This window comes from Phascolarctos cinereus, unplaced genomic scaffold (genome assembly GCF_003287225.1).
Source record: "Phascolarctos cinereus isolate Bilbo 61053 unplaced genomic scaffold, phaCin_HiC Scaffold_7;HRSCAF=346, whole genome shotgun sequence".
Classification (NCBI taxonomy): Eukaryota; Metazoa; Chordata; class Mammalia; order Diprotodontia; family Phascolarctidae; genus Phascolarctos; species Phascolarctos cinereus.
In genome coordinates this window covers 117,275,398-117,296,230 of record NW_027556180.1, presented here as the reverse complement: position 1 = coordinate 117,296,230, position 20,833 = coordinate 117,275,398, and the positions used below count along the sequence as shown (strand labels likewise).

The 20,833-nt window shown below is 39.4% G+C and overlaps 1 protein-coding gene across 2 annotated transcripts in view; it reads right to left on the bottom strand.

The window, feature by feature from the left end:
- Positions 1–20,634, bottom strand: part of PIBF1 (progesterone immunomodulatory binding factor 1) — a 302,692-nt gene extending 282,058 nt beyond the window's left edge. Inside the window, exons 1-3 of one of the 2 annotated variants that reach the window (XM_020992445.2) lie at positions 20,064–20,634; positions 18,215–18,515; positions 1,227–1,327 (exon numbers count right to left, since the gene is read on the bottom strand). In XM_020992445.2, the coding sequence (XP_020848104.1) occupies positions 1,227–1,327; positions 18,215–18,466 (353 nt within the window). In that variant the 5' untranslated portion in view covers positions 18,467–18,515; positions 20,064–20,634. The remainder of the gene's footprint in view (positions 1–1,226; positions 1,328–18,214; positions 18,516–20,063) is intronic. The other variant, XM_020992441.2, reaches the window with a different exon arrangement.
- Positions 20,635–20,833: the final 199 nt, after the last annotated feature.

The following is a 20,833-nucleotide window of genomic DNA, read 5'->3' as shown; positions in this document are numbered from 1 at the left end:
AGAAACTAATCACTATCAAATATCCTACTCCTCTCTGACTTAAAGCTCTCCCTTCCATTCATTTCCAAGTGACAAAGGTGACATTAATAATCATGCAAAATGACACTTGCATAATTATTTTATAGTAAGTAGTACAGCTCTTTGCCCTTCCTTTTATCTCCCTCTTCCCCCCGACCCCCCAAATCTATTGCTATCCTATTTTAAAACAATATGGGAACCATTTCTCTAAGTTTATCTGAAGTGGGTGAAACCATTACCCTAATTCTCTTATTTTTACTTTTTTAAATCAAGGAATCAGAAACAAATTAAAATGCTGTTATTTGTTATCTGTGACTGGAGTTAATTCTCCCTCTACAATTGGAGGCATTAACAGAAGTTGGCCCGTGTCTGATAGGGCACGCTCCTGCTTAAACTAAAGGAAGAAAGCATCATTAAATACATACATTCAAATGATCATTATTCCAATAATTCCCAAAGCAGTCTGCTGTAACAAACCTCAATATATGCTACATTACAGTGTCACATTTATGAAAAGGGAAGAAATTCAACCTTTTCAATAAACAAGCTTCAAATAAACTCACCAAGAACATTACAGAAATTAAAAAGTTTTATTGTTTCCAAGATACAGTTTTCATGAAGCTCTGCTTTTACACTAGACAAACGATACTCAAAATGTGTTACTGTAAAATATTATTGTTATTATAAGATATGAGGGGTTTTAAATGATCATGAGCCTACAAGGAAAAACCAAACTCCTAATAGAGAAAATTATCCATGTAAAGAGACCAACAATAGTTTCTCTTTCTCTGGGTGTAAGTGATATTACTCAAATCTTTCCTAAATCATATGATCTTTGTGTGCAGATAGCCATGTGTGCTAGGCAAATCTTAGAGCAAAGCAATGGCCCCTGATATTTTCCATGATATTTCATATTTGTGTCTTATAAACATAAGATAAGCTTCATTAATTCTCTGTTCAAACATTCTGGGCAGAGAATCAAGGAGTAATGCAGATCACCAAATATTTAATTGAATAGCCCAATTTCTCTACCATTTTTGCTCCAAAATACTTTATGTGACAATTAAACATCAACCAATTTCAGGATGCATCTTTGGGTCTACTGTTTTGAGGCATGTATCATCCTATAAACAGCACAGGAAGCAAAGCAATGATAACCTAACTCTCACACTGTCAACAATATTGTTGCATTTCAAATGTCTTTATACCTGGCATCCTTTTTCTGGAATGTCAACTGGTTGTCCAATTTCAATGCTAACAGCTGCTTCTGGTGAAGAGTATCATTAAGTTTCTCCTCCAACTCTTCAATCTACATAAAAAGAGAGTCAATTATATAGCCAGCTCTTAAAGCAAATTTCTTTTTTAAAAATTGATCTTTTGGGCAAAAAAGGAAGCAAAGGAGAACAGGAAACCGAAAAAAAAAATAAAAATGACAGAAATTTCACTTTCATCTTTAGAATTGGATCTAGCAATTGCTACACATTTATAAGCTTCAATGACTGCTCATGAAAAATCATGTTTTCAGTCTACTTAAAAATATGAGACTGTATAAACAAAATACTGCTTTTACCCAAGACTTAGGGTGTTAAGACATAGATCTCCTTTCAATAGCCCATAATCTTAATAAAAAGGCCCAAGCATGGATTCACAATAAGCTAAAAAGACTCTGTATTTAGCAGTTTTTGTGTCCCTGCTTGTACCTATAAAAGAATCTTGGATCATCTCACTGAATTTCAAAAAGGAAAAGGAAAATGGAGATTATAGAGCTATTGAATAATAAAAATCTGTATATAATTCCTAAAATAGTTAAGGTAATCCTAGGTTCTTGAAGACTTAGAAAACAAAGGATAGCAGGGTCTGCCAAAACAAAAAAGGCCTCTTCAAGAATGAGTTTAATAAGGCTGTGTCACTGGGTCTTATCAGGATATTAAAAGATCAGCTTTGTCAAGTACAGAAAAGCTCATCACCAGAAGGTTGGTCACTGGTGATGATTTTTTTTTGGTTTGTTTAGTAAACAAAGGTTCCCAAAGTGAGAAATATCACCCCCCTGAAGGGCGCTGGTACAAGCCTCAGGTGCGATTGGAGGGGGGGGACAGTTGAATAAAAATAAGAGGGTGGTAGAAGCATACGGAAAGAAGATAAGAAATTTTGAAAAATTGTTCATACATGTTTTATCTATTATGTAACAGAATTAAAGTTATAGTGATCACATTATTTTCCAAATAAGCACACAAAATGCAGGTTATGACTAATCAGTGGTCAAGTCCGCCAAGAGGTCTTAATAAGCAAATGTTGGCAGGCGAGTGTGTCATGCATTGTTGGGAAGTCTAACATGCACTGGCAGGAATACGTGTGTGTGGTGACTTGTTTACAATATGATACCATATTGTGTCATCAAAATTTCAATGCAGGAAAAAGGCCACAAATTTATAATAAATTATTAAATTTATGATATGCCATTTAAAAAATATTTAAAATTTTTCTGAAATACTACAAATTTTTTAAAAAATTGTTAAAGGCTTAAAAAAAGTAGATTTCCAGAGGGGTGCTGAGTAATTTTTTTTTTTAAAGGTGGTGGTAGGCCAAATAAGTTTGAGAACCTCTGGCTTACATCACTGAAATGGAAGAAGAAAAAAAAAGCATAACATTCCTCAAATCTGAGTTGACTGTTTCCACTTGTCCAGTGATAGCTGAATGGCTAAAATGAGATTAGTAGGTGCTAAGAATTATGTGAATCTTAGACTGTCTACATTTAATTAACTGATGTTCTTTTTAATCTCAAATTTTTGATCAATGAATCATCAATAAGTTTACACACTACTAGAAGAACTGAATATCATTCATATTGATAGTCGCTAGATATTAATTAAAGGAGAAAACATTTAAAAAGTGTTAGCTAAATCTAAGGGTAGCTCTGCAGGTACTCTTGAGACAGATGAGTAAAGGAGTTGCAGCAGGAGTAGTTTTCTCATCACATGGCCAAAGACAACAAATACAATTTCACAGGGCACTTGGTGATCTTCCTTTACAGTGCTTACAGTGAGCATAAGCAAGCAGACTACCACAAAGATAAGTAAAGTTTAAGTACCAGCAGCTATTGTAGAAGATGAAGAAGTATGAAAATTTTATGAAGAATTTTATAAGATCTTCCAAATAAACATAAATTTCAATTCACTAACTTCAATACAAAAGTAGGCACAACAAAAACTGTTAGGAAATATAGTTTGTGGGGGGCAGAGCCAAGATGGCGGAGTGAAAGCAGTGACTTGCTTGAGCTCTCCTCCAAACCCCTCCAAATACTCATAAAAAATGGCTCTTAACAAATTCTGAAGCAGCAGAACCCACAAAAAGACAGAGTGAAACAAATTTCCGGCCCAAGACAACCTAGATGATTGATCAGAAAGGTGTATCGTGCCAGGCTGGGAGAGCAGTGAAGCGTGGGCAAGCAGGCCTCCATGAACCTGGAGCAGGCCTCAGAGGACTGAATCTCAGGCAGCTGTGGAGGTTTCCAGACTCCTCAATCCACAAATGCCAAAGACAATTTACAAGGGCAGCTGTTTCTGCCGGTGCTGAGAAAGGAAGGCAGGGTTTCAGCTCCATTCCCCAAGAGCGTGGCACTGGTGGGGGCAGCTGCTTCCCGAGCTTCTGGCCCATAGACTGAGGGGGAATCCAGTGGCTGATCAGAGAGGGATTGCAGGTATCCCTTTGCCAGTGCTGAGGCAGGAATCTCTTGCTTTGCTCGTCTTTGGATCTGGGCCATAGTTCTGGGCAGCGTTGCTGGGGTGAGGAGGACCACTGGCTTGGTGGAGCTTGTAGTGATTGTGGAGAGGAGCCCCTCCTCACTGTTACAGGACAGAAAGGAGTACTTGTAGTCACAGGCCAGGAAAGGAGTAAACACCTTGCCCCTTATCATACCACCTTGGAAGAACTGAAAATTTACAGGTCCCTACAAGTATCTCTGAAAACAGCTGTACAAACCCCCTGAAGCTTGGGACAGTACATTCTCCACATTGGAAGCAGATTCGTACCTTAACCAAGAGTTTAAAACTCAAGTAATTAGCCAGGATCATGAGCAAGCAGTGCAAAAAGAGTCAGACTGTATTATCTTACTTTGGTGAAAAAGAAGATCAAAATATACAACCAGAAGAAGACAACAAAGTCAAAGCTCCTACATCCAAAGCCTCCAAGAAAAATATGAATCAGTCCCAGGCCTTGGAAGAGCTCAAAAGGGATTTTGAGAAGCAAGTAAGGCAAGTAGAGGAAAAACTGAGAGTGATGGAAGAAAATCATGAAAAACAAGTCAACAGCTTGCTAAAGGAGACCCAAAAAAATACTGAAGAAAATAACACCTTAAAAAATAGCCTAACCCAAATGGCAAAAGAGGTCCAAAAAGCCAATGAGGAGAAAAATGCCCTAAAAAGAAAAATTGGCCAAATGGAAAAGGAAGTCCAAAAATTACTGAAGAAAATACTTCCTTAAAAATTAGAATAGAGCAATTGGAAGATAGTGACTTTATGAGAAATCAACACAGTAGAACAAATCCAAAAGAATGAAAAATTAGAAAACAATGTGAAATATCTCATTGGAAAAACAACTGACCTGGAAAATAGATCCAGGAGAGAGAATTTAAAAATTATTGGACTATCTGAAAGCCATGATCAAAAAAAGAGCCTAGACATCATCTTTCAAGAAATTATCAAGGAAAACTGCCCTGATATAGTAGAACCAGAGGGCAAAAGAGAAATTGAAAGAATCCACAGATCTCCTCCTGAAAGAGATCCCCAAAGGAAAACTCCTAGGAATATTGTAGCCAAATTCCAGAGTTCCCAGGTCAAGGAGAAAATATTACAAGCTGCCAGAAGGAAACAGTTCAAGTACTGTGGAAACACAATCAGGATAAAACAAGATTTAGCAGCTTCTACATTAAAGGACTGCAGGGCATGGAATATAATATTCTGGAGGGCAAAGGAGATAGGATTACAACCAAGAATCACCTACCCAGCAAAACTGAGTATAATCCTTCAGGGGAAAAAATGGTCATTCAGTGAAATAGAGGACTTTCAAGCATTCTTGATGAAAAGACCAGAGCTGAATAGAAAATTTGACTTTCAAATACAGGACTCCAGTGGAACATGAAGAGGTAAACAGGAAAGAGAAATCATAAGAGACTTATTAAGATTGAACTGTTTACATTCCTGCATGGAAAGATGATATTTATAACTCATGAGACCTTTGTCAGTATTAGGGTAGTTGGAGGAAAAAATATTATATATATATGTATATGTAGATAGATAGATAGAGGGCACAGGGTGAGTTGAAGATTAAGGGGTCATATCTGGAGAATAAAATTAAGGGATGAGAGAGGATTATACTCGTAGAAGAAGAAAGGGAGAGGTAGAATGGGGTAAATTATCTCACAAAAAAAACAGAAAGAAAAGTCTCTTACAGTGGAGGGAAACGGGGAAGGTGAGAGGGAATGAGGAATCTTATTCTCATAGGATTTGGCTTAAGGAGGGAATAACATACACATTCAATTGGGTATGGAAATCTGTCTTACCCTACAGGAAAATAGGGGGAGAAGGGGACAAGAGAACAGGGGGATGATAGAGAGGAGAGCAGATTGGGAAAGGGGGTAATCAGAAGTAAACACTTCTGAGGAGGGACAAGGTCAAAAGAAAGAATAGAATAAATGGGAGGGCAGGATAGGATTAATGGAAATAGAATTACTTTTTGACAACATGTCTACTATGGACGTGTTTTGCACAACTGCACATGTACAACCTATACTGAGTTGCTTGCCTTTTCAATGAGGGTGAGTGGGGAGGGAGGAAGATAGAAAATTTGAAACCTAAAGTTTTAAAAACATATGTTTTAAAAAAAATGTTTTCACATGCTACTGGGAAACAAGAAATATAGGAAATGGGGTACAGAAGTCTGTCCTGCCCTACAGGAAAATAGAAGGGGAAGGGGATAAGAGAAGGGGAGAGAGATAGAAGAGAAGACAGACTAGGGGAAGGGATATTCAGAATGCATGACATCTTGGGGTGGGGGGAGGGGGGAAATGGGGTGAAAACTTGAAACTCAAAAACTTGTGGAAGTGAATGTCGAAAACTAAAAATAAACAAATTTATATTAAAAAAAAGAAAAAGAAAATATAGTTTGTGATCAAGAAGTGAAAGATGTCAAATGATTATAAGCTTGTTCTGAAATAACATACTTTCTTCAAAAACAGAGTGGAAGTCATTAGACCCAGCAAGCACTGATACTTTAAAATTGAAAAACAACAATGTCAATAATTGCATAAGACCATAGATTTATAACAGAAAGGGAATTTATAGGTCATGCAGTTCAATACTCTCATCTGACCCATGAAGAAAACGAATGTCAGGGAAAGGGGGCTTATACAATTTATTTTTAAAAATTTTTATTTAATATTTTATTTTCCCCCAATTACATGTAAAAGCAATTTTTAACATTATTTTAAAATTTTGAGTTCCAGAGTCCCTTCTAGCCCCCTTCAATGAGAAAGCAAGCAATTTGATATAGGTTATACATGTGCAGTCACGCAAAACATATTTCCATATTGGTCATGTTATAAAAGAAAAGACAAACAAAAAAAGATAAAACAAAAAAGTATGCTTCGCTCTACATTCAGACTCCATCAGTTCTTTCTCTGGAGGTGGATATAATTTTTTTATTATGTCTATTGGCATTATTTTTGGATCATCGTATCGCTGAAAATAGCTACGTCATTCACAGTTAATCATTGTACAATAATGCTGTTACTAGGTACAATGTTCTCTTTGCATCAGTTCATGTGAGTCTTTCCAGGTTCTTACAGTATGATACTATTTCATCACAATCATATACCACAACTTGTTTAGCTATTCCCCATTGACAGGCATCCCTTCAATTTCCAATTTTTTTGCCACCACAAAAAAAGCTGTTATAAATATTTGTGTACACATAGGTCCTTTTCCTCTTTGCTTTTTAATCTCTTTGAGGTACAGATCTAGTAGTGGTATTACTGAGTGAAAGGGTATGCACAGTTTTATAGCATAGTTCCAAACTGCTCTTCAGAATGGGTGAATCAGTTTACAATTCCATCAGTCCATGAGTGTCTCAATTTTCCCACATCCCAACCCTTGTCACTTTCTTTCTCTATCATATTAGCTAATCTGAGAGGTGTGGGGTGGTACCTGAGAGCTGTTTTAATTTGCATTTCTCTAATCAGCGGGCAGCTAGGTGGCACACTGAACAAAGCCTTTGGCCTTGGAATCAGGAAGACTCATCCCCATGAGCTCAGATCTGGCCCCAGACACCTACCAGCTATATGACCCCAGGCAAGTCACGCAATCCTGCCTGCCTCAGCTCCCCATCCACAAAACGAGCTGGGGAAGGAATGGCAAACTACTTAATGCCTCTGTCAAGAAAATCCCAAATGGAGTCACAAAGAATTGGACACAACTGAAATGACTTTTTACAGCTTCTTTTGAGTCTTGTATTTTAACATCAAATTATCTATTCAGTTCTAGTCTTTTCATCAGGAATGCTTGAAAGTCCTCTATTTAATTGAAAATCCATTTTTCCCCCCTGAAGGATTATATTCAGTTTTGCTGGGTAGGTGATTCTTGGTTGTAATTCTAGCTCCTTTGCCATCCAGATGATTATTTCATAAGCCCTCCAATCCTTTAATGTAGAAGCTGCTAAATATTATATTATTCTGACTGGCTCCATAATAATCTATTTCTTTCTGACTGCTTGCAATACTTGATCTTTGACCTGGGAGCTCTGAAATTTGGATACAACATTACTGGGAGTTTACATTTTGGGATATCTTTCAGGTGGTGATTTGTAGATTCTTTCAATCTCTAGTTTACCCTCAGATTCTAGAATATCAGGGCAGCTTTCCTTGAAAATTTCTTGAAAGACGATGTCTAGGCTCTGTTTTTTATTATGGCTTTCAACTAGTTCAATAATTCTTAAATTATCTCTCCTGGATCTATTTTTCAGGTCAGTTGTTTTTCCAATGAGCTTTTCCACATTTCCCCCCCCTATTTTTCCACTCTTTTGATTTTGTTTTATTGTTATTTGGTGTCTCATGGAGTCATTTTGCTTCCACTTGCCCAATTCTAATTTTTAAGGAATTATTTTCTTCCATGAGCTCTTGTACCTCATTTTGCATTTGGTCAATTCTATTTTTTTAAGGAGTTCTTTTCTTTGGTGATGTTTTTAAACTTTTTTTCCCCCCATTTGGCCAATCCTGCTTTTAAAGTTCTTCTCTTCAGTGGATTTTTGTGTCTCTTTACCATTTGGCCTATTCTGTTTTTTTAAGGTATTATTTTTTTCAGGTTTTTTTTTTTTTGTTGTTGTTGTTGTTGTTCCTTCCTTACTAAACTGCTGACTCTTTTTTCATGATTTTCTTGCATCACTGTCATTTCTTTTCCCATTTTGTTCTCTACCATTCTTATTTGGTTTTGAGCATCCTTTTTGAGCTCTTCCAGGAATTCTCTTTGGGCCTGAGACCAATTCACATTTTTCTTTGAGGCTTTAGATATAGCAGTTTTGACTTTGTTGTCTTTCTTCTAAGTTTGTGTTTTGATCATCCCTGTCACCAAAGTAGCTTTCTATGATAGGTTTTCTTTTTTGTTGTTTGCTTATTTTCCCAGCCTATTTTTTTTTTTTACTTTTAAGCCTATATTAAAGTGAGACTCTGCTCCAAGTTTCAGGACATTCTTGCTGCTGCTCTCAGAGCTAGTTCTTAAGGTTTGTAAGTTTTCATTTTTGGGGGGGATTTTTTGGTGAGGCAATTGGAATTAAGTGACTTCCCCAGGGTCACACAGCTATTGAGTATCACATACCTGAGGCCAGATTTGAACTCAGATCCTCCTGACTCTAAGGCCAGTGCTCTGCACCAATATCCACTGTAACACCTAGCTGCCCCAAGTTCTCAGTTCTTTCCAAGTGGTATGATCTAAGGAGGTGTGGTCAGCTCTCCGGGCCTATATTCTGGTCTGTAAGCAACCACAAGCACCCTTTTCTGCCCTGGAACTGTGACAAAGGGTCCTTGTCTCCAGCATGCCAGTGTTCCTCCTTGCCCTGGGACTGTGATGTGGATCTGTGTATGGGCAATGCAAAAGAGTTCTGCATGCACTGTTAACAAAGGGACCCCATAAATCTCCTCCTCATCAGTTGTCTGACCCCTCCCCCACCCCCTGACTGTCTATGGGCTGAGTGCCCCAGAAGCCAAAGCTCCTGCAGCTGATTCAATTGCCCCCAAGGCCTACTGCTTTTTTACTAGGGCATGGCTTGTGCTCCACTCTCATTTCTTGCCGATCTTCTAAGTTGTCTTGGTCTGGAAAGTCATTTCACCCCATCTTTTTGGGTTCTGTCACTCGAGAATTTGTTTTGAGGTATTATTTAAAGTTGAGGGGAATTTGGGAGAGCTCTGGTAATTCCCTGCCTTTTCTCTACCATCTTGGTTCCGCCCCCATGACTCATACAATTTATACAGCTAGTAAACAGCAGAGCCAAAATCTTAACTCGGTCTCCTGATGTGAAGAAATACAGTGTTCTTTCTACTAAAGCACAATGCCTCTTAAAAAGAAATGAATAGAGAGGTAGCAGTTATTATACAACTTTCATTCACTTAGCATGTATTAAAGCACTTTGTTAAGTACTGGGGATACAAATCAAGGCAAGAACAGTTCCTATGCTCAAGGAGCTCATATTCCAATAGAAGAGGCAACATACAAATTATAAACATAGAAATAAAAGGAAATCACAGAGGGGAAGGCACTACCAGCTGAGGGGCAGGGAAAAACCTGGTAGGTTAGTCAAGAAGCATTTATTAAACATTTACTATGTGCCAGGCACTGTTATAAGTGCTGAGGATACAAAGAAAAGTAAACACACAGTTCCCACCTTCAAGGAGTATATATTCTAATGCAGGATAAAACATGTAAATAATTATGTAGATGTATATCTAAGATACATACAGGCTCAGTGGAAGGCACTAGCAGCATGGTGAAGTGAAAGGCTGGCAAAGAAACTCATTGGGAAAGGCCTCCTGCAAGAGCCGAGCTGAACCATGAAGGAAAACAGAGAAACTGGGTGGCAGAGGTGAGATAGGGGAACATTCCAGGCACTGTGGGGTGGGGGAAGAAAGCAATCACTGTAAATATAGTCAGGAGACAGTATTTTGTACTCATGGAATAGCAAGTAGGCCAGTATCATATTTGAGTGTATGGTAGGAATAAAGTTTAAAATAACTTGAAAGACAGAAAGTAGTCAGGTTGTGAAGAGCCTTCTGGAGGCAAGAGGGAGTCCTCTGAAGTTTACTGAGTATGGAAGTGACATGATCAGACCTGTACTTTAGGAAAATCACCACAGTAACTGATAGAGCCTTCTTGGGAGTGGAGAGCAGGGGGGCAGGAACCAAGGTTTGTGGGCTTGACATGGATGAAAATGATTAAAGAAGACTGCAAAAGAGCTGTCAGAAAAATAGGACAAGAGGGGCAGCTAGAGAAGAGGGACAGTGGATAGAGCACCGGCCCCGAAATCAGGAGGATCTGAGTTCAAATTCGGCCTCAGACCAAACACTTGACACTTACTAGCTGTGTGACCCTGGGCAAGTCACTTAACCCCAATTGCCTAAAAAAGAAAAAAAAAACAGGAGAAGAACCAAGTGAAAGAAGTGTCACAAAAACTAAGAGATGGATATAGATTGCAAAAAGGCCCTTAGAGAGAAAATAAGAGGTCATTTGAGAGAGCAATTTCAATGGAATGATAAGAGATGGAGGGAGCATTTAAAAATAAGTGTTTGCTACGTGCCATACCAGGTGCAAAGCACTGAGGATACAAATACAAGCAAGCAAAACAGTCCCCACTCCCAAAGAGCAGAAGCCAGAAGATGGGATATTAGAGGAATGCCCTTGCAATGGCAGGTGTGGAGATGGCTGGGAAGTAGAACAAAGGCCCGCTTTAGGACAAGGTGAGGTGAAAGCTCCTGAGGGGCACAGTCCAGGGTTCTGCTGGCACTTGGCAGAGTGCCTGGCACAGCCTAGGAGCTTAATCAAATGCTTGATTTGTTGACTTACTGGGAAGGAGATGAGGACGATGGCTGAAGTGCAGGCAGCAGAGTGAAGAGGTGGCTGGAAAGGAAGACAGGAGAGGGAGGAAGCTAGATTGTAGAGGGTTTTGTAAAAAATTAAAAGGATAAAAAGAGTGTGTATACACAATAGTGTCCTCTAAATTTCAGATGCGGCTTAAATAGGACACAGTAGAACAGAACTATGACCTTCCTTGTCAATCAATAAACATTAAGTGTTTACCATGTGCCAGATATTGTACTAGCCCTAGACACTATGCTTTTCTTAATGCAGCCCAAGACTTTACTGTCTTCCTTGGTTTCCATATCACATTGTTGAACTTTAGAGGAAATTAAAACTCCCCCACAATTTTTAGATTAACTGCTATCTAGTCATATCTCCTCCACCTTATATTTGTGAAGCAATCTCTTTAATCCTGACTAATCTCTATTGTTGGCTAGCTTTGTGTCATCTGCAAACTTCATAAACTTCTCTATTAGGCCAGCTTTCTAAGGATGGCCCAAATAGTGTTTTGGTTTTCTTCTCCCTTTTATCTACATTTGCATGGGAAACCTGAGCCAGGTAATATAGAGAAAAGACAGGATATCTGTCTTCAAGTACCAGAAGCAGCAAGATACAGCAAAATGCTGGATTTGGATTCAGAGGACATGGGTTCAAATGCCGACAATGTCAGTTTCTTATCTGTAAAATGAGAGCGTTGGACTGGATGGCCTCTAAGTCTACAATCCTATGAAGATCCAGCAAATAGATGAAATATTAAACTTACTGTCTGGTCCCAAGGGGCAAAGTTGGGAGAAAAATATAGATACAAATGAGGAAGTAGAGGTTTGATGTGAGAGAAAATGTCTAAACAATTAATTAAAGCCATCCAACGGATGATGATAAATGTACTATAGAAAACTTTAAGAGGGTTGGTCTATTGCTGCATATCGTAGAACATTATTTTACTCTTCAAAAGATACACTTCCAATTTCTCTGGATGATGAAACAATGTACCAGATCAAGAAACAAAACAAGTTAGAGCTCTACTAAGGTCGAATCTTGGTTATGATTTTATGTTTTCAAAACGCTAAATTAATCTTTTGAAGAGAGAATCCAATTTGGAATCCATTTTAAAGCATGATTTTAGATCAGGGGCTTCAAACTTGTAAACATCTCTTTTGAGGCTTCATTTCAACTTCTCCCCTGAAGGTTTCTTTAGTCCATTTTGTTTATTCTAATTTCCTTGCTACAATTACAGAATTTCAGAACTTGAAAAGACTTGAGTGGAAATCTAGTCCAAGTTATTTGGGGTGGGGGGAGAGAGGAATATCCTCTACAAGATAATGAACAAATGCTCATCTAACTTTTACTTAAAGATCTTCCTCCAGTATGGAGAAACTCCTTTCCCCCTAAGAAGCTATTTGCCTTTTTTTTTTGCAAGGCAATGGGGTAAAGTGACTTGCCCAAGGTCACACAGCCAGTAAGTGTCAAGTGTCTGAGGCCAGATCTGAACTCAGGTCTTCCTGGATCCAGGGCCAGTGCTCTACCCACTGCGCCATCTAGCTGTGCACCGCCCCCCCATGCCGCTTTTGCCTTCTGCCTAGTAATGTACAATAATAGGCCTGGAAACAGGCTCAATTCAGACTATGAAAGACTTAGAAAGCAAAACAGAAGAGACTGTATTTTACTGTAGAAGGCACTAGATTCTAGTGCTAGAACTTCCAGGGAAGGGAAACAACATGGTTGGATATGTGCTTTAGGAAAAGCTTCTCTGGCAGTTATGTGGATAGATTAGAGAAGGGAGAAACTGGAGGTGAGGAAACTAATTAGGAGGTTATTTTTCAATAGTCCAGGCAAGATGTGATCAGGGCCTCAATGGTGGTGGCCGAGCTGAGGGAAGGAAGATGTTGTAAAGATAAAATCGACAAAACCTGGCAATGGATTAGATCTGAGTAGGAAGGGAAAAGAAAAGAGTCAAGAACAACTCCAAAGTTGTGAATGTGGATGACTAGAAGGAGGGAGGTGCTCTCAACACAAAAAAGTTAGGAAGAGGGGAGGACACAGTGGCAGGTGGTTGGGGGGGAATGACATGGTGAATTTCAGATGCCTAAGGAACATGTACCTGTGTAAGAGGAAGTTGGGGATGTGAGATTGTGCTAAGGAGAGAGATGAGGGCTGTGTGTATCTGGGAGTCACGAGTATAGAGATGGTAGCTAAACTCATGAGAACAAATGAAGACATCAAAAACAAGCATATTTAGAAAATAATAGATTGCCCAACAAAGAGTCTTAGGGGATACTGAACATCTGGGGGCAGGATTTCAGCAATAATCCAGCAAGGGAAAATGATAAGAAATGGCCAGACAGATAGGAGAGCCAGAAGGAAGCAACTTCATAAAAAAGACAGGAAGGAGTGTCTAGAGGGGAGAGTTAACACTGTCAAGTGCTGTCAACTAGTCAAAAGGATGAAAACTTAGAAAAAGGTCATAGGATTTGCCAATTAAGATATCACTGATAACAGTCAACAAGGATTTATTATATACCTACTATGTGACAGGCACTGAGCTAAGCCCTGGGGATACAAAGAAAGGCAAAAAATCAGCCAGGTAGGACAGTGGATAGAGTGCTGGGTCTGGAGTCAGGAAGACTTGAGTTTAAATTCAGCCTTAGATACTTATTAGCTCTATGACCCTGTGCAAGTCACTTAACCTGTTTACCCCCACTTTCCTCATCTGTAAAATGGGGATAATAAAAGTACCTCTCTCCCAGGATTGTCGTGAGGATCAAGTGAGATAGTAATTGATAAAGCATTTTCACAGAGTGTCTGGCACAGTTAGTACTATATAAATGTAAGCTATCAATATTATAGCTATCAAAAACAGTTCCCGCACTCAAGGAGCTCACAGCCTAAGGGGGGGAGACAGCATGTAAACAATTAAGCACAAAAATGATATATACAAGATAAATTGGAGATAATCTCAAAGGTAAGGGATTAGGAGAGGCTACTTAAGAGATGGTAAGATTTTAGCTGATATTTGAAGGAAGCTTTGGAGGCCAGGAGACAGTAATGTGGAGAGGGAGAATTCCAGACATGGAGGACAGCCAGTGAAAATGTCCAGAGTCGGGAAATGGAGTGTCATGTACAAGGAACAAGAAGGAGGCAAGCACGACTAGATTATAAAGTTAGGGGGGAGGGAGTATTATGTAAGAATACCAGAAAGGTAGGTGGGGGCCAGAATATGAAGAGCTTGGAATACTAAATTGACAATTTTATACTTGAAGGGGAGAAGGCGGTAGTTAGGGAGCTACTAGAGTTTACTTAATGAGGGAATGACATAGTCACACCTGAGATCTAGGAAGATCAATCCAATAGCTAGGTGGATGTTGGAGAGAAACTTGAGGCAGAGAAACCAATTAATAGGCTTCAACGGTTCAGGTGTGAGGTGACAGGGGTCTGTACCAAGGTGATGGTAGTGTTAGAGGAGAGAAGAACTGTTATGAAGGTAAAATTGACAGGACTTGGCAACATATTGGATACAGAGAGGGAGTGAGGCACTGAGGATGATACTGGATATGGAGAGTAAAAGGGAGTGAGGCATCAAGGATGGCCCTTAGGTTGGGCAGTCTGGGTGCCTAGAGGATGGTGGTACCTTGGTAACAATAGGAAACTTTGGAAGAGGGGCAGCTTTAGGGTAGGAAAATAATTACTTTAGTTTTGGAGATATTGAGTTGAATATTTCTATGGGATATCCAGGTTGAGAGTTGCACAGAGAGCCTTACGGAAAACTTAAATAATAGGTGTCATATAGAAAAAAAGGAAATGAAAGAGACAAAGAAACAGCCAGAACATTTCAAGAATATAGTTTCACAAATGACAACAGAAACAATATTAAGAGAAGACTAGAAAACAGAATCAAAAGCTATGGAAAGATCAGGTAGGAAAACAGATGAGAGAAAAAATCCACTGGATTTGACAATTAGGGGAGTCACTGATTATATCTGCAAGAATGGTTTCAACCGAGTAAGGGTACCAAAGCTATTTGGCAAGGGATTAAGGAACAAGTGAGTAATGTGGAAGTGCGAAAGGAAGAAGAAATATTATTCAAAAACTCTGAGGATGAAAGAAAAATAGATAAGGAGAGTTAACAATTCAAGGGAAGTCTGCTTTTAAATGGAAAAAAAACCCAAATATATTTGTAGTGGTGAAAAAGGAACAAATAGAAAGGGTAAGAGAAGTTGGAAGAAAAGGGATAACTGATTCCATTCCCAGGGGAATGGAAGGAAGAAGACAAAAGACAACCAGTTCAGGAGGTAATCTTGGCAAAGAGGAGAACCATCTTTTCCCATGAAACAAAAGGGGAAAGGAAAGAAGATGATACAAAAAGGTGTGGAGGATGGGAATCCAGGATGATCTCAATAAAGAAGTATTGTTATTTACCAAATACGAAGCAGGGGAGAAGATGAGACCAGAAGAGACTACAAACTTCTCAATGGCAGGGAACATGCTTTATTCACTTTTAAAATCCCTCATAGTGTCTTGAAATAATAGGCACAGGGGCAGCTAGGTGGTGCAGTGGATACAGCACTGAAGTCAGGAGGATGAGTTCAAATTCAACTTCAAACAAATAACACTCACTAGCTGTGCGACTCTGGGCAAGTCACTTAACCCCAACTGCCTCGCCCAAAAAAAAATATAAATAAATATAAATAATAGGCACAAACCAGGTTAGGAACAGAAACTATGGGCTAATAAGAATAAAAGAATTACTAAGCAATTATGAAAGCATAACTGAGGTCAAATAAAATGAATTTATACTGGAAGAAATCAGAAGAAGCCTGAAAGTGGAAAAAAGAAACGGTAAGGGTTGCCTAGAAATAGGTTTACCTGGATGAGAACTCCCAGAAGGTCAAAGGAAGTAAGAGATTCAATTGGGATGAGTGCACAGACACAGTGGCTACCATGGGAGACAGAGCTGAGTCTAGACAAAAGCGAAATTAGAAATGTGACAGATTAAAGCAGGGATTCTTAACTTGGGGTCCATGGATAGATTTCAAGGGGATCTACTAATTAAAAAATTTTTTTTGATAACTATCACAATATAACTAATTTACTCATCTTGTGCATTTCATTTTATGCATTTATAAACATTACTCTGAGGTGTCTATAGGCTTCTCTAGCATGTCAAAGGGGTTTATGACACAAAAAAAGGTTAAGAACCCTCTAGACTAGACAATCAAGAAGGGTCAAGGGACCAGAGGTTATGATGAGGATGAACTTCAAATTCAGTAGGAGTGAAGAAATAAAAGTATTAGAAGAGTATAATGTGATCACTGAGAAAAATTTTATGGAGTTCAGTATCCTGGAAGTTGTGAAATTTTGGTTGATGGTAGGGCTGATGGCAACCACATCAGTGGATGAAAGTGGAGTGAAGGCAGTGGTCACTCTACGTCAGGAAAGTTGCCACTGCTCCATACATTTCTGGAAACCTATGAAGACTGCAGCTTATTCTCTTAAAACTCCAGAGTTGTGGACAACTTTTGCACTTTGCAGATCTATATGTGACTTTTTGGAACACTCAAGTTGACTTAGTAGACCAATTTCAACAGACAAGCTAGATGATCACATGTTCCCCCGAACCAAAACAAAGCCAACATCTGACTACAAAGCAATGAGTTTGGGCTCATCATGTGACCAATCAATTGGCTTTAAAGATACCAAAATGGAGTTCCAGAAATATTTTGAGCATTAGAATATTACTTGAATAAGCATATACAGTCCAAAGTACTTTGGAAGGACATGCTCTAGTATGTTAGTGACCCACACATACATAGCCACTACCACTCTAAATCAGCCTATCACCTCTTGCCTGGACTATTGCAATAGTGCCTAATTGGTCTCCATGCCCCAAATCTTTTCCCACTGTAATATATTTTTCACAGGGATACAAAGTGATTTTCTTAAAGCATAGGTCTGATCATGTCACATACTTACCATTGCCCCCAACTCAATAAATTACAGTGGCTCTGTAAATCTCTAGGATCAATCAATCAATAAGCATTTATTAAGTACCTATTGTGTGTGCTAGGTGCAAGGGATACAATTCAATGAATGAAACAGTCCCTACCCACAAGGAGCTTACATTCTTACAAGAAAGACAAGTATACATATGAGTATACACAGAATACATATAAAAAGAATAAATACAAATAAATACACAGTTTTCAAGTAAAGATAGTTTGAGAGGAAAGGCACTAGCAGTTGAGGCAAAGTTATTAACTATTAACTCTTACAGAGCTTTTAAAAATCTTCATAACCTAGCCAAGGTAGGGAACCTGTGGCTTCTAGGTCCACAAATGAGGCCCTTGGACTGAATCGAAAGGATTCACACATGTGGCCTCGAAGCCACAGGTTCCCTGCTCCAGCCTCTATGTATCGCTCCAGCCTCATTAATGAGGAATACACATTACTATCAACCATGAATTCCAAGATCTAGCCAAACTAGCTTCTAAAATTTTCTCTTATATACCACTCTCCTTCTCTCATCTGCATGCTTCACACTGTCCCCATTACCCAGAAAGTACTCCCTTCTTACCTCAGCCTCTTGGAATCTCTAGTTCCTCTAAGATTCAGGTAAAAAAACACCTTGAACAAGAAGTTTTGCCTGACCTCCCCATCTGTCAGTGCCTTCCACATCAAAATATGCATTGTGTGTGTGTGGGGGGGGGGAGTGAGTGTACAAGTGCCTGTTGCCTCTTCTTTTCAAATGCAAGTTTCTTAACTGTTTCATTTTTGTCTTGTACTCTTGCGCCTGACATAATTTTGCCAGCACATAACAGGTGATTAATAAATGTGTGTTGATTGATTGATGTTTGTTTACAAATCAGTTTCATTATTTTAGAGACATACCAAGTACAGGTTCCCACTGCACCAGCTATACCAGCTCCAACCTTAAGTTCCAATCTTTTTTGTTTCCTTTAATCACTCAACCTAATTTAAAAAAAAAACAACATTCTCTGAAACCGTTCTTTGACTTTGGAGAACTACAGTTTAACTACATCATCACACACATGCATATGAAGAGCAAGATCCACAAATTCTCTTACTTTTGTAAGATAGTCCACTTTCATGTTGTCAATAATTAGGTTTTTCTGGGAGAGCTCTATTTTCAGCAACTGGATGTTGTGAAGCAGTTCTTTTCTTTCAATAAGCTGCCTTGTGATTACGGTTTTCCCCTCTCTTTCTTCTGATGAGGAAATTTCATCTGTAGGCACTGTAGTTTCTAAGCTAATATCTTCAGATTCTAGAGAACTAGAGATGTTGACTCTTTTTAATTCTTTAGGAATTTTTCGTGACATCTTTGCTGCTACTGACGGATTTTCCTTTGCAACTTTCAATTTAGATATCCTGCAGACAAAAAAATTTAAGATTCAACTCAAATCTACCCCCAAATATAAATACATATGTAAAGTACATAACGAATAAGATATTAAATTTCTCCTTAACATAAATTAACTACAGGACACCTCTAAGCTACTGTTTAGCAAATTACTACTACAATTAAGCAGTAAATTGGTGTGCAAATTACTTGTGCTGTGCAAAATACAAAGCAATAATTTTGGCATAGTTTCCTTTTGTGGTTTTGTGTGTGTGTGTGTGTGTGTGTGTGTTTGTACGTACACTTCTACAGATAACCTATGCTCACTGAGGACATTTTTGTCTTTGTTTCCCCAGTGCTTAGCATAGTTCTAGGTACTGAACTAGAACTTAATAAATTCATGTTGATTGGCTGATTGGTATTCTTTCTGAAATATCAAACTTGCATCAATCATATTGGAGTGGTCTTAGGCATACAGCCACCAGGTGGATTTTCCTAAATCAGAAATTTATCACATTACTCAACTCAAAAATCTTCAATGGCTACCCACTATTCACAGAATAAATTCGAATTACTTGGCCTGGAGTTTAAGTAATGTACAATTCAGTCCCAGGCTAACTTTTCCATTCCTTTGTCTCACAACTTCAAAATAAAAGTGTCTCTACTCCATCAATTAGCTCATTCCTCTTAGATTCTTGTCCTTATAACTTTGCTGACACTTCCCTCTTCTTACCTGCCTATCCACAGCTTATTCCTTTTATAAAGTAGTATTCAAACCTCACCTCCAAATTTTCTCAAACACCTCAGATAGGAATGCTCTTTCTCTTCCCACCTCTTTAATCTGAACTTTTCATTTATCTGCATCAGTTATTGGCATTGCCTTTTGTGTGTATGTGTACACACCCTGACACATCACTGGTGTGACCTTAGGCTGATCTTTTCAGACACAGTATCTATATATAGTTGCACGTGATACTATATATGGATAGGGCTATATATAGACATACATCTCTATATACAAACATATAGCTATATGTATCTATATATGTTGGAGGCAGCTTGGTAGCTCAGTGGATAAAGGGCTAGGCTTGGAGTCAGCAAAACATGTGTTCAAATCTAACTTCTGACACATACTTGCTGTGTGACCCTGAGTAAGTCACATAATGTTTGCCTCAGTTTCTCCAACTGTAAAATGGGAATAACAACAGCACCTACCTCTCCGGGTTTTGTGAAGATCAAATGAGATATGAATTGAATGCCCTTAGCACAGTGTGCTATATAGATGTTAGCTATTATTATTATTATTCTTGGACTTTAAGTCGGGGAGACCTGAGTTCAATCCTGCTTCAATTTCTTCCTAATCAGGAGACCGGAGGAAGTCTCTCAACCTCTGCCAGCCTCAATTTTCTCATCTGTACAATAGCAATAATACTTACTACTCACCAGGGTATCTGAGATAATGCAAAACTTAAAGCGAAATGTAAAGGCTAGTCTACAGGAAGCCTTCCCCAAAACCCTCTTAATTCCTATGCCGTCCCTCCATTAATTGTTTACTACTCATTCTATATATAGCTTACCTTGTATATACTTGTTTTCGTATTGTCAACCCAATTAGACAGTAAGCTCCTTGAGGGCAGGGACCGTCTTTTGCCCCTTTTTATATGCCCAGCGCTTGGTACAGGGCCTGGCACGTAGTATGCGCTTTAACAGATGTTTACTGACTTGGGTAGAGGCCGATCATTCTCTTCTAGGGAAAACAACAAGGGGAGGCCTCCCGGCCCAGCTCGGAAGACACACCGCCGGCTGTGGGCAGGCCGGAGCTCGGGACTGATAATTATCATGGACAAAAGCGCTGGAACCGCCCGCGCCGGCGCCGGTTGAAGCCTTCGTGGCTCCTCAGTTCGGGCTCTCCTCTGCAACCGCCCGGCCTCTCGGGGAGGAAGCCGTAACCAGGACAACCGCGCTAGCACCGGGGAAACAAAGGAGGAATCCGCAACTTGCCGGTTTCCCGAGCCATGCCGAAACCAAACGCGTTAACCAGGAGCCGCGGGAAGCAGCGGAGCACGCCGGGAAGTGAAGTTCTTCGAAAACTCCCAGGCCGGCCTGCCCGAGAGAACCCTCTCTTCGACTCCTCCCACCTGCCTAAGAGCACAGGAAGTTAGAGCGGGGCATGCCGGGAAGTGATGTTCTTAGAAAGGCTGGCCCTAGGCGGCTCAACCAGAGAGAACCATCTGTTCGACTACTCCCGCCGATTACGAGCAGAGGAAGCCAGTGGGGCATGTCGGGAAGTGAAGTTCTCAGGCGATCCAACCCGAGAGCACCATCTCTGACGTAGGGCCATGGGTTT